The sequence below is a fragment of the Podarcis erhardii genome, assembly GCF_964252035.2.
Source record: "Podarcis erhardii genome assembly, chromosome: 16".
In the NCBI taxonomy this organism is placed as follows: Eukaryota; Metazoa; Chordata; class Lepidosauria; order Squamata; family Lacertidae; genus Podarcis; species Podarcis erhardii.
In genome coordinates, this window is record NC_138514.1 from 17,315,140 (window position 1) to 17,329,760 (window position 14,621).

At 41.4% G+C, this 14,621-nt stretch overlaps 1 protein-coding gene across 3 annotated transcripts in view; it reads right to left on the bottom strand.

Moving 5' to 3' along the window:
- The window catches only part of DIXDC1 (DIX domain containing 1), a 77,855-nt gene extending 69,726 nt beyond the window's left edge, over window positions 1-8,129 (bottom strand). Inside the window, exons 1-2 of one of the 3 annotated variants that reach the window (XM_081843096.1) lie at window positions 7,991-8,129; window positions 6,224-6,402 (exon numbers count right to left, since the gene is read on the bottom strand). In XM_081843096.1, the coding sequence (XP_081699222.1) occupies window positions 6,224-6,280 (57 nt within the window). In that variant the 5' untranslated portion in view covers window positions 6,281-6,402; window positions 7,991-8,129. The remainder of the gene's footprint in view (window positions 1-6,223; window positions 6,403-7,990) is intronic. The other 2 variants (XM_081843097.1, XM_081843098.1) reach the window with 2 other exon arrangements.
- Window positions 8,130-14,621: the final 6,492 nt, after the last annotated feature.

Genomic DNA, 14,621 nt, shown 5'->3' on the forward strand with positions numbered 1-14,621 from the left:
CTTTCTCAACCTGTGGGTCTCCAGATGTTGCTGAACTACAACATCCATCACCCCTTGCTAGCAAGGCCAGAGCTCAGGGATGATGGGACTTGTAGTCCAACAGCATCTGGGGACCCACAGGTTGAGAACTGCTGCATAGACCAGTTCTCAAACCAAGGCCCGGGGGCCGGATCACCTTCTAAATCTGGCCTGCGGAGGGTCCGGAAATCAGCGTATTTTTACATGAGTAGAATGTGTGCTTTTATTTAAAATGCATCTCTGGGTTATTTGTGGGGCCTGCCTGGTGTTTTTACATGAGTAGAATGTGTGCTTTTATTTAAAATGCACCTCTGGGTTATTTGTGGCACATAGGAATTCGTTCATTCCCCCCCCCCAAAAAAAAATATAGTCCAGCCCCCCACAAGGTCTGAGGGACAGTGGACTGGCCCCCTACTGAAAAGGTTTGCTGACCCCTGCTATAGACCAATGGGCCCTGTGCTGCTGTAACATTAGGTCAGGAGTGGCTAACCTGCATCCTCCAGGAGTTGCAGGACAACAACTACCATCATTCCTGACCACTGGTCATGACGGTTGGGACTAATGTGAGATGGTACTGTATTAAGTGTTCCAAGAATGGGAGAAACTGATTTAATTGTCGGAAGGCTACAATGGCCTGAGTGCCAGTCCTCCATTGCCTTAACTGGTACTCAAGAACGGTGCCATGCAATAGGAAGAAAAGGTTCTCTGACTACTTCCTGCACTTTTGTAGCAGGGGCAGAAATATTTAATCATCCAGTGGATTTTGGTGTGGTGTATACCCAGCTTCCACAGCAGAAAAATTGGAAGGTGGGGGACTCTCCGACTTCAGAGGTTTTTAAGCACAGGTTGGATGTCTGTCTGTTAGTTGAGATTCCTGCATTGCAGGGAGTTGGATGAGATGACCCTCAGGTTCCCTTGCAATTCTGTGATTCCATGTTCCATCCCTGTGTTTGGAATAGTTTATAATGCAGTACTATTAATCAAGCACCCTGTTAACAAAGGACTGCAAATCCGAATTAAAAGATCAAATATAGGCACCTTAGAAATAATAAACACCGCCACATATTTTAAGAGTGAAAATAATCTCTCCCAGACTTTGTACTAGAGATAAGTAAACCCTTTTATCAATTTCCTGCACACATACAAAAACCCCAAATGGGAAATCTCCTGAGCCACCTTCTTAATGCTTGAGGAATCATACAGTTCAAGAGAGCAATGAAAAAATAAAGGGCAGTCTAAATATTTCCCAAATGCACCCAGATATAATATTAGCTGTAAGTCAGGGAACTGCAATACAAAGCTGCTCATTATTTAAAAAGTAAAGCAAGTTGCAGCTGTTCTCCCCATCCCTGATTGGATTGCAGACTGCAAGCTTTTAAAATCCAACATAAGGTCCACATCTACATCCTTAGGCATCTTGTACAACACCCACCCACATCGGGACTCTCTACCCCATTCTCTGGCATTAGCTATAAGCTATGAGACACTATTACACAAGACTCCAAATGTTCAGCTTAAAGTGTTCCTGCAAAAATTGTCATTATCTTAAAACAGCCACAGGTGAATACAAATGAATATAGACAACCAAGTGTTCTGTGGGAGCTGTTTTGTACAGACTGGCCACCCATGACCTTCAAAACAAAATTTATAATTGGTTGAGAACAGTGACCCCTGGTGGCCAATTTCAACAAAACATGTGCATCTCCCTGCCTAGGCAAAAGCTTTATTTGATACAGTTATTATTACTCCATGTTTAACATGTTTTAGTACTTACCCCTTCTTACAAAAGTACATCTACCCTTGGGTATTGACAAGCATACCCTGGTCTTCCAATCTGACATGCAACTTGTGTTTCCTTTCAACAATGTAAACCAATCTGGGGGTGGGAGGGGTGTTAAGTAAGATGTAAGTTTAAAAAAAACCTTACATAGCGCCCACATCTTTGTTAGTTTACTAGAAATATAAGTTAACCTGGAAGTAATTCTCACAAAAAATATGTTCTCTCTCCCATAAGGAAAATCTTGAGTTAATTCTCAAGTACAGAATTGTGTTTCTAGGTCCAATGCAGTGGTTCCCAAGGTAGGTGGTACCATCCCCTGGGGGGCAGTGGGATGGACATAGCTGTCAACCATCCCTTATTTGGTGGGAAACTCCCTTACCCCAGCGCCATTTCCTGCTGCTGTCCCTTATTGATGATGTCCCTTAAATTTCCCGGTTTCAAAGGAAGCAGTTCCTCTCCCTCCCTCCCTGCCGGCCAGGGACGAGGGAGGCTCCAACTGTGTTGCTTGGCTGCGTTGCTCACCCAGTAAGGAGTCTAAGAATGACTGGGGGTGGAGCTTGCATGCCTTGTGCCAATCAAATCAGCCGCGTTGCCTGGGGACTCGCCTTTGCTCAGTGCTTCCCAGCGGAGAGGTGACGGTGGTTTTCCTTGCTGCATCCCCCTTTGCTGGGTTGCTGCACTGTGGGAACCACCGCTTGAGGCTTTGTTTGGCTGCTGGCTGGGCTTTCTGCCTTTGGCTTGGAGGGGCTCAGAAGTTGAACATACCCATGTTCGGAAAATCCCTTATTTTGGCTGCTGGTCCCTTATTTTCAAATCTGTAAGTTGACAGCTATGGGGATGGGGGGAATGCTAAGAGGCGCTTAAGCAGGGGAGTGCTGGCAGTGTAAATGACTTATCAGCCTTTGAAACCCTGACATCACTGGATCAAGTTCATCTCTTTTGTTGAATTAATTAAACTAAACAGTTTTGACTGGATCTTGAATAAACGTGTAACTAATTGTTACTGCTTTGAATGTTATTGCAGTTGTTGAATTTAGGTCTATAGATTAAAAATCAAATACGTAATGGAAGCAGATATTCGATACTTACCAAAAGGATGGAAGGAAGTCCAGGAGGCGGTTTCTGTGGGTATTTTTTTTTTTTTTTAATCTTTTACTGTTTTGTGAAATAACCAGATTAATCTATCTTTGTATAGTTAGAGAGAGGAAAAAGTTGGCTTGTATATCTTGACTCTTTTTTTTGTTACAATTTTTTCTTTTGTATTTGGTTGTATGTTTGTTATGTGCATAACCTTAATAAAAATGTATCTGAATGTTATTGCAGTTGTTATATTCCTTGGTGGGTTGTGCAAACCGCTATTCTGAATAATGCTTTTTATAGAGCATGGTAGAGGGTGCTGGGGATGGGTTTATGGAACCAAGGGGTCAGTGGTCTGGAAAGGTTTGGGAGCCACTGGTCTAAGGCAGCAATCTACCTCTTATAGAAGTCGGCTGGGGAAACTCACACTGATAGTAACAGAGCTAAGATGCAAGTTGCCTGGAGCGGATAATACAAATTTCTACCTATCCAATATACTAGGCTGAAGCGCTAACATTTCAGGCTGTGGCAGAGTCTGCTGCTAACATCATTATCCAACAATGGATGAAGACTACTACTGTGTGTTCAGCAAACTGAAACAGGACAAAGTATATGAACCGCTTAATCCTCTATGGCCTATCTAGTGACCGTAATATAACATGCCATTGTAAGAGCTTCAGAACTGTGCTCCTGCATCAGACCAGACCTATCTAATCTGGCGCTCTTATTTCCAACATTGGCCAACTAGATATCTCTGGGTGCTCTTCAGCAAGGCATTGCTGTTTCATTTGCCCCCAGCATCTGGAACTGAAAAGTACTAACTTGGCAAATCTTGTTTGATTTTCACAGCTGTTAACAGACCAATCCTCCATGAGAATCCTATGTACCAAGCAGTAGTATAAGGAGAGGGTCTCAAATTCATCTGCCATTATCAACATCCTCTGATGGCAACAGCGGGCATAGCTCTCCTGGCGAAGGGCTCATAGCTCAGTGGCAGAACATCTGCCTTACACGCAGAAGGACCTGGGTTCAATCCCAGGTAAGGCTGGGAGAGACTTCTCACTGAAACTCTCAAGAACTGCTACCTGTCAATGCATACAACACTGAGCTAGAAGGACCAATGGTCTTTCTATGACAGCATTCACTATGTGCCAGGTTTGGACACCATGGGACACCAAGGTTTCCTCTATGTACACAAGCCTTCATGAGCCTCAAGCAAGCTCAAATGCTCCCCACTCCATTCCATCTTGTGAGGCCACAAGAAAATTGGAAGGTTTTGCTTCTGTTTCAAAATAACAAAGTGCATTTTTTAAAAAATGGGGGGAGGTTTTGATGAGGTTTCTTTAAACTGTGATATCCAAACAGGCTAGGATTCAAAGCCACAATTTTATCCTGACTCATTTGAACAAATCATACTTTAAACTAACCAAGTTCAGAAGTAAAAGGAAACTATGGCTTGTTGAAAACTGAAATTAAAAAGCTTCCAATCTCCTCCTTATGGCCATACAAGCAGGGAGGGAGGAGTGCACAAGCCCAAGGCTTGTGCACGTAGCAGCAAACTCTGGTATTCCATTACATCTAAACCGGTCCTGCGTTAGCATTCAGTTTCAGAGATAACTGTATTTTGTGGCCAGTTTATTACAGAGGCTGCATTTGCATGTCATGCTAAGTCATGATGTAGACAAGCAGGAACAAGCATCACATGGTCAGGAGGAGGAGTTTTTTATTTTGCTTGTAACTAACACTTCTATGGTTAATTGCAAACAAGCCAACGTCAACCTGTGGTTCTGAAGCAGGCTTGTTGAAACTAACCATAACTTTAACCTCAATTTCAGGTCTGGGCCACATGGCAAACTGCAGTTAACTAAAAACAGAAGCAAGCACTTACAAGCTACTACCCCTTGGCCATGTGGAAGGACAAGAGAGGGCAGGGGAACACAAGCCCAAGGCTGACTGCAGCTTGCTTCTGCTCATGCATGTCAAATTAAAGAATTTAGCACATTTAGCATGACGTGTGAATGCAGCCAGTCAGAGAGTCAGGAAAGGCTGCAATCAGCAGTTTGCCCCATTTAAGTTTCTAATGCCATAGTCAAATACCACAAAACAAAAAAAGATGCAAGGAAAGCAGGTGTTATTGGAAAAATATGGATTTAGAAATCCTTGAAAGATATGAGAGGCAGTTCTATGCTACACCTATCCATGAGCTTATGCCACCGTACTGCTGCAAAGTCTCTGCTGCTCTGCTTTTACTGATTTGTCACTTATTAGGCTTTTTGAATCTTAGTTTTTGGTGGGTTTTATACAGGATTATTATTGTTGTAAGCTGCCTTGAGAAACTTAACACAGGATATACATTTTTAACACAGTTTAATACACTATTCTATTAGGCCTACTTGAACATTAGGAACATCAAAATAAATTTTCTTATATAAGGTGTGGCATAAAGCTTCATGTATATCTGAAAGGATGATCCTCTAGCAAATGTATAGTCCAATAAATACTTTCAAATATAATTGCATTATTTAAAATACTGCACAATGTTTTGCACGAATAGGAACATAGAAACTGCCTAACACCAATCAGACCATTTGTCAACTGCGAACTGGTACCCTCCAGATGAAGTGGATTACAATTCTCATCAGCCCCAGGCAGCATGGCCAGTGGTCAGGGATGATGGGAACTGTAGTTCCAAAACATCTGGAGGGCTCCAAGCTGGAGAAATACCGTAAATGACTGGCAGTATGTCTTCTAGGATTCAGACAGAGTCCTGTGAAGAGATACTGGAGATTGAACCCAGGACACTTTGCAAAACACACGAGCTGTACAACTGAGCCACATCCTTGCTTTCATTACTATATATTCTGAAAATGAAAATTACAGGTTATCCTATGTACAGTGGTACCTCGGGTTACATAAGCTTCAGGTTACATACGCTTCAGGTTACACACTCCGCTAACCCAGAAATAGTGCTTCAGGTTAAGAACTTTGCTTCAGGATAAGAACAGAAACTGGGCTCCAGCGGCGCAGCAGCAGCAGGAGGCCCCATTAGCTAAAGTGGTGCTTCAGGTTAAGAACAGTTTCAGGTTAAGAACGGACCTCCGGAACGAATTAAGTACTTAACCCGAGGTACCACTGTAAACTATAAGTGATTTTTGTGGAAATTAGTTCAATGTTAAGGCCGTGTTCTACTTACCTCTGCTACACTATCTCATTACAAAGATGTCAGCGGTGAATGACAAAACAAGGCAAGAATAATCTATGTCATTTGGGGGAAGGAGTTCTCATTTGTACTCTTCAAACATTTCATTTTCTCCTCAGTTTGTCAAAAATAATTGCCAGAACACTTACCGAAGTTTCAGCTGGCTGCGATGGATTACGAGAACCTACTTCCAAAAGGGTCCCCATGTTTGTCCTTAGGAAACTGAGTCAGGAAGGCAGAAACACAGCTTTTGGAAAGGAGCGATGATACTGCGACAGCAAACGATAGTTCATTTTCAGTCTTTAAAGGAGAGGTCTTCTCTTACAACCTGCAGCAAGTAATAGGAAGAAAAGGGGATAACAACTAATGAAATGAAATTGGATATGCCATTAAAATAACAGAGCGTGCCTATAAATATGAAGTGCTCCATTCTTCCGCAGCATACCTCCACCCTACACTTCAAGCCCACTTCCAAGTCCCAGATTTGGTACATCTGGCACCAATGATTAATGAGAACAATTAATAATGAAGAGTAGATGGGAATGCAAAGTGATCACTGTCTACCTCCACAAGAGAAGACTTAATAACATTCAGAGTAACATATGTTTGAGGGGATTCCTCCACCACTTTAATCGGGCTCATACTCTTGAAAATTTGTTATTTCATAGCACAGTTTTACTGACATTTTGCTTTTTCTCCTTTTAGCATGCCGAATCATTTAGAAATAATAGAGATATGGCTTTTCTGTCATTCCCCCCCGCACGTATGTGAAATAATAATTCTCAGTACACACTGACTGGAAGGACTAAACCAGAAGCGTTAGTTATTTCAGGCTCATTTCTCTAACTCCCATGCACATTGCACAACCTCCAATAGTTAATCAGAAGAAGAGCCTGATCCTAAGTGTGTTTACTCAGGAGTAATAGCTGTACAACCTGTTATTGAGCATTCATTCTGCCTTGTTTGCACAGTTTGTGGGGAAGTTAGATGATGTCACTTGGTTTTTTGAGCATTAATTCTTATTTGTTTGTGGGAAGGTCAGATGACGTCAAGTCAAAAACTTTCCAGTACATTTTCTCATTTCCTTAACATATAAAGTCATTTTTGAAAAAGCTGATTTGTTACACAAGTGCTCCAAATCAACTTTAATTTCTGGCATGTGACTGAATCCCACTCAAAAACCGTCTGAGAGTGCCCTATGCTAGGAATGTGCTACGATTTCAGTCCTTTAAAAGGCAGCAGTTCTATCCACACACAAAAAAAGTGGCAACCCAAATGGTACACGCCGGCATGCACAAACAAATAGAATTGTTGCTTTCAAATTCCCAACAACAATACCCACGCAATTTTTTTCGTTTTATTTTTTTAAATTACTATTTCCTTTTGAGCTATTCCTACCTTAAAATGTGGCACAGAAATGCATATAGATTTTAATATATATATATATACAATTCAGGCTACAGTTCTTGGGACTGGGAGCAAGTCTCACTAAATGAAAACTTACTTACCTAAGATCGCCCTGTAAATAAAACAAGTGATTTTGGGTGAGGGAAACAATCCCCTACGGCACCTCCAACTCGGTTTTGGTTACCAAAACTAACACGGGTAAATATTAGCAGAAGCCAAGTGCTTCTGGAATTTCTGGAGATTATATATATTATATATAATTATATATTATAATATAATATAATATAATATAATATAATATAATATAATATAATATAATATAATATAATATAATTATATTATATATATATATATATATATATACCCTTCGGAACTGCGTAATCCGCTTTCTCCTTTCCCACCAGAGTCGAGGAAGAAAGTTGCTTTGCAAGGAGCAAGGAGGTGCCTATATACTTGGGGACTGGGGCGATGCCTGAGAGGGGGGCTTATACCCGTCACGGCTACCTTACCCACTTTGAAGAGCCAGCAGCGGCCGCCCTTGGGACCCATCTCCTCTCCACTGCGCCCCGTGCGACCTCCTTCCCGCCCATGTTTCTTCCCGGGAAAGGTGCTGGGCGCGCGCTGCAGGCCGCCCTTCGCTCCCAGGTAGCAGCGCCGGCGCGTTCTCGTCGCCATGGAGACGGGAGCCAGCCGCGGCCTAGTCCCCCGTTTCCTCCGCCCCTCCTCCTTTCCCCCCTTCACTCGGGGAGGGAAATAAATTTGTGCGTCTGATCAGGCTCTGACCTATTTCCAAAAGCTTTCTTTCTCTCCGGGGGAAAAAGTTGTTTCTTCCATTGATATTCATTTTGGGTTTTATCCAATGCTCATTTACAGTTCCGGCTTTACGCGTAAGCTAAACAAGCTATAGCTTAGGGCCCTGCTCTCTTGGGGGCCCCCCAAAAAATTAAAGGAAAAAACTGGGTGTACATTTCCAAACTATAAGATAAAAAAAAACCCTAAATGCAGCAACAGTGTTTTGTGTTGTGTAGGCTCCTGTGATGTAAGCCTGCTCCCTAAAATATCACTGGTTTGTATTTCACTATTAATATACTTCTTCTTAATTGTATTTCAGTTTAGCAATTACTTTGATAAAATGCATATTTTGTTATGTGCAAATGGCTTTAGATAGGTCCATAAATTACAATATAGCATATATTCAACACAAAAAAAACAACAATTTGTTGTTGACAAAGGACAGCTGGACATATAAATGGCCCCATTACCTTCAGTAGCTTAGGGCCTCATCAAACTTAAATCCGGTCCTGCTCATTTAAATGACACCCATTCATTCCAATGCATCTGCTCTGAGTTGGACCCTTGGACACATCACTGTAACCTTGGCTGCAAATAGTACAAATTCTAAGTGTTGTAGTGAAGGAGGTGAGGACAGGTGACCCCACCTAGGCCCGAAGTCACCCCCCCTCAAAAATCACCCCAGGCCTCAAAACTGTCCAAAATTCCTTTTGTCTTCTAAAAATTCACAGCTAAAGGTTTCCTCTGCTAAGATGCTGTGCAAGGGCAAACCGTTACTTTTATCAGTAGCAGAGAGCTTCAAAAGGGCTAATGAATAGGCTCTGTTCAGGGCAGGCCTGAGAACTGACTTTGGACATGCTGAACCGCTCTCATTCCCCTTTCCTGGGAAGAGTCCAAAAGAGTCCCAAGACAGCAGCTTTCTGTTCATGCTCAGGGGAACTCAAGGCAGGACTTCAGAAGAGGAGGAGAAAGGGGAGGGAACTGGAAGGGGAATATATACTCTGTGCAAATGACTGTGAACTCGTGCTTGTTTGTGAACTATCACACTTTCTCCTTCTACCTGTTCATGGATGGTAGAAATAAAGCTTTTTCTCCGAAACTATTCCTTGAGTGTCTGTTGACTCCCATTTTCCCTTTCCCGGGTGCAATATTTTTCCCACCCAAGGGCAAAGCCTCATAAGGCTACAGTAGCTTGGCAGGTAGAGCGCATGCTTTGTGCTATAGGTCTTAAATATAGAATCAATGTTGATAATTGCACAAGGTAAACACACATACACATAAACCAGATGTCTAAAATAGTACAGGAGAGCAATCCAAAAGCCATCTTGGCTCTTCTAAAGATTCTTAAATATTTCCTCTACCTCCTTCATCCCCCTTGCCTGAGAACAGGTAGGCAGATTGCAATCCAGGGAAGCACCTGAAGGAATTCCTCTCCTATATCTATTAACCTCTTTTGTATGAATTGTCATTGTTTGCCCAGATGCTCTGCACTGAGGGATGTCTGATGCATAGCTGTCAACTTTCAGATTTGAAAATAAGGGATCAGCAGCCTCGAAAATAAGGGATCAGCAGCCTTACCTGTCCCGGAGACAGTCTATGGGATATCTAACAATTCGGGATAGCAGCGGGAAGCAGCAGAAAACGGCGCTGGAATAAGGGAATTTCCTGCAAAAAAACGGAAGGTTAACAGCTATGGTCTGATGGGCAACCTGATGGGTCTTATCAAATGCTAATGTTTTGTGTAAACTGTGTTTGGAACTATGTGAAACTTGCTAAATCCTCGGGAATATCACCCCTTGTCCTGCCTGAGCCACAGTAACCCCACCTTATTGTTTGATCTAATTTCTGACTATTTGTAGAGGGGGTTTCCTTCTCCAATTTGGTGGTTCAGAATAAATTCTATTTGGCTCTTCCTACAACACCAAAATGCAAACCCTTAAAAGAGATGATTCTTCTCATTCTCGGTCTCTCTTGCCTCCTTTGCTGGGGGTGGGGGGAGCTCTGTTGCAACAGAAAAATAAAGACCTGCCTCGCTTTCACTGCATCCTGCCTCCATCTCTGACTGACCATGGACTTAGGGGACTCAATCTCTTGGGGAGTTGGGCAGCAAAAGCCAACCACCCCTATTTTTCTCTATTATTTGCATGCAGAAGGTCTCAGATTCCATTCCCAACATTCCCAGGATGGGCTAGGAAAAACTTTTGCCTGAACTCCTGAAGAGGTGCTGCCAGTCAGTGTTGACAGTACTGGACAAGGTAGACCAATGGTCTGACTAAGACTATTTACTGTATTATGTTCTAAGTGTGATCTTATGCTTGTCTACTCACAATCTTATTTCAGTGTATAGAGGACTGCAGCTTTTAAGAAATCAAAAAGAATCTGGGCACAATCCATGTACAATATTATCTAGGAGTAAGCCCTGTTTAAACCAGTGGTGATTACTGATACGTAAGTACATACATATTATAGGATTGAAGCTATAATGTATACTATATACAGTTAGCTACCTGGCCCCACTGACCTTAGAGTTGTTTACGTCTTAGTAAAGCATGCGTAAGGTTGCTTTCAGATAAGTGTATGTACATAGATTGCAGCTTCCAGAAATAAAAGAAAAATGGCTGCAATCCATATTCTGAGTTACCTGAAAATTAGCCCTGCTTAACCTTCTGAGTGTGACATGGGTGGCGCTGTGGGTTAAACCACAGAGCCTAGGAGTGGACAATCAGAAGGTCGGCGGTTCGAATCCCCGCGATGGGCTGAGCTCCCGTTGCTCAGTCCCTGCTCCTGCCAATCTAGCAGTTCAAAAGCACATCAAGTGCAAGTAGATAAATAGGTACCACTCCGGCAGGAAGGTAAACAGCGTTTCCGTGCGCTGCTCTGGTTCGCCAGAAGCGGCTTAGTCATGCTGGCCACATGACCCGGAAGCTGTACGCCGGCTCCCTCGGCCAATAAAGCGAGATGAGCGCCGCAACCCCAGAGTCGGCCACGACTGGACCTAATGGTCAGGGGTCCCCTTTACCTTTTTTTAACCTTCTGAGTAGACATGCAAAGGAATTGCTCTGTGTGTAAACTCACGCTCTTAACACATAAAGTTGTGCAGAAGGGAAACTTTGAGCATGCTGAGAAAGACTGAAAGAAGGAAAAATGATATAATTATTAACCCAGCAATGGGAAACAAACAAAAGTAAATAGTACAAGAGGGAAATTCAAGAGTGAATAAAGCTTCAGAGAAATATCAAGAGAAAGCCACTAGAATATTTCAAGGTAAAGAGTTCCACAGAGAAGTAGCCACAAGAAAATAATCTCAGATATGAGAAATGGAGAGGTTTAAGCAGATTAATGCACTTCAAACATATACTGTAGATGCATAATTTTCCAACCCCCATATAATTCTCTAACTTTCCACCGCCTCACTTTTACGCAGCCCCTTGACATTTCAAATCCTCTGTAAATCTTCCTCCCAATTAAAATTATGTCTTTTCATTAGTGTCTTACATAGCCAACCACAGTTCTTATCTCCAGACACTAAACAAAGAAGTAATTGGAGGAGGAGGAGGAAAGTAAATGTGAAGAAAAATAGGGAGAGGAAGAAATTGGGGGCAGGGGAACTATCCCTGGGTTTTGTTTTTTTCTGGGGTGCAATGTGTCTTTGAACTCCGATACCTTTTTTACTTTCCACGATAAATGATAGGGCTGTGTGTGTCCGTCCCAAGTGACAGAGGCCAGGGTGAAGAGGTGCATCTTTTACAGAGGACAGTATTAGAAGGGGTCTTTTTGATCCAAGTCTGGTTTTAGGAGACCAACATGAAGTTCTTCATCAGTGGTTAGCTTCTGGACAGCAGACTAAGCAGGCACACAGGTCACCTGGCCACAGTCTTCCCTACTATGGTGAGATGGACTGTATTTGTATTTAAATTATAATTTAATTAAAATGTGTGTGTGTGATAAATAGGATTTTCCTGGATATTACCAATTCAGTATTTAAAGGCTGAATTGATGTCTTCCTGAAAAAAGTTTAACAACTATTATGTATCAATTCATGTAAAACCAATAAAAAAATTATTTTAAAAAAAGACCAAAAAACCCACCCAGGCTTGTTCTGGTTTTTTTGAAATAGAATAAATTGTGCGAGTCCGATCTCTATTTTTTGGTGACACACATGAAGACTAGTCTTAAACTACAGTGTGAGTCTTTTAAAGGACTCACCCCGTATATTGAACTGTATAGCACTCTTGTGTATCATGCATTCAGTGTACTGTACTCCCACCACTGTTTTGAGATGCAGTGTATGTTATGTACTGAAGTTCTCACCTGGGCCAGCAGGGGGATACTGTAGATAGTTATGCAAATAAGGGATCGAAAATGACGTTCAGTGATTGGATAGTTTTAGAAAATTGTTACAGTTACGTTGTACTGGAGCTCTATATAAGCAGGCTGACTGAACCCTTCAGTTCAGTTCTGTTCTGGCCTCTGAATAAACAAGAGCTGTTTGAAGAATCGCTGTGTCGTATGATATGTTCACCCACAACTTAACAGTGTACACACAGCATTAGCCACAGTCCATATCTATCCAGCATCTATATTGTCATTTCATGTGACTTCGTCAACTCGAATTGAGAAAAAGAATGAACTAGCTGTGTTTTAAACTGGCAATGCATACACAGCTGTACAGTATTCTGACAAGTCAGTGCCCAGATGCTTAGGAATAAATTCAGATGACTTTGTTGTAAGATTAATATGCTTCATATACACTCAGAGGACCTCTTATTCTTATTATTGCTTGACATCTTTTGCAAATGAACATTTGCATTCAGAACAGATTCTGGGACTCAACTCTAATGAGACGTGACTCAAGATAAGCCCAGGATGGAAAATAACAGTTCTGATCAATATGCCTTGATCAAATAAAATCATATACATTGTTAAGGTGGTAAAGAGCAATCAGAAACCAGAACAATCTCCAGTGTTAACTATAAAAAATATTTATTTGCAATAATAAAATGTGCAGCCCCTAAACCCAGGAGCCAGGAAGTTCTCCATTAACTATTTCCAATATTTTTATGAACAATAATCAAATGCTGGTGGAGGAAAAATCCCATTCAAAGACAGTATCCACAGAGGTGTTTGCAGAAAGTTTCCTTTTAGTAAAACACATTTAGTTATAGTGTTCATTATACAAATCATTACAATAAAATAAGAATAATTCAGGATATATACAGATTCTTTTTCTGCTTTTCTGCTTTGCTTGTGCTGAAAATAAATAGGAATAGCTTTCCTTCATATAATATTTAACATAGTGACAAGCTGTTCAATGCTACCTTTTGCCAGTATAAGCTAGTTCAGAACTGACCTAATTCATCTTATGACCATTTAACGACTTGGATAAAGCTCAATTTACTCAATGCATGCATGAAGGTAAACATCATGAGCAAGACCAAATATTTTTTTAATAGCAAAACATATTGACTTCTGCCTTCTCCAGCTGTTCCCACTGTAATAAATGTATGATTTTATTAATTAACTGTATCCTACCAGGATCCAGAGCAAAATTGTCTGAAGTGCAGCATGAAACTTAAGCATTTATACAGCTGTCAAGTTGAAATTAACCCACTGGAGGACAGTTTGATGCATGGATGCATAACCCTGTGTAGCACTGAGGTCACATTTCCTGAGCTACAAGCAACAGCTGATCTGCATGTCTACATTGACATGTAATTAACATAATTTAGATGGCACTAAGCCACAAGTGAGCGATACCTTGCACTTCCTCCGGATGTCATTTGTTTAAACAGGGAAAGCACTATAGAAAATTGTTTGAAGATAAGAAACTGAAATATTCAATGCCAATTTAAGTGCATGTCCAAAGAGTCCAGCAACAAGAATACTGTTTTTTTAATATTTGATGGCATCAAAAGTTAGCCCCAGCTGAAGGTGTGGTTCATTACCAATTGAAAATTGACTTGTGAAAATCAATTAAATAGGTATCAGTTTTGGAAGCCCGGGAAACTGTTTTCAAACTTCAGTTTCTCCAGCTCTGTGTCTTCTGTGGCATTAAACTTTCACTAAGCAGCCAGTGCTGTATCTTAGCGCCAGCTGAATCCTTCACTAAAGGTGACTAAAGGCTTGTTATTGTGCATCCTGATATTCAAAATCCTGAGTAAACCTTGTCGAATCATCAATCAAGATTTCAGGAAGTGCTGTTTTCACCTCTTGAATTCCAGGTGTTTTAAGTATTCCTGCTACCTTGAGAACCAATCTATTAAAAGTGAAACGAGATTGTCAGGATTCTTGTTCAATACGTCAGGCAAAACCACTTGAGTAACTACATACACCCATTTCTGGTCTGAT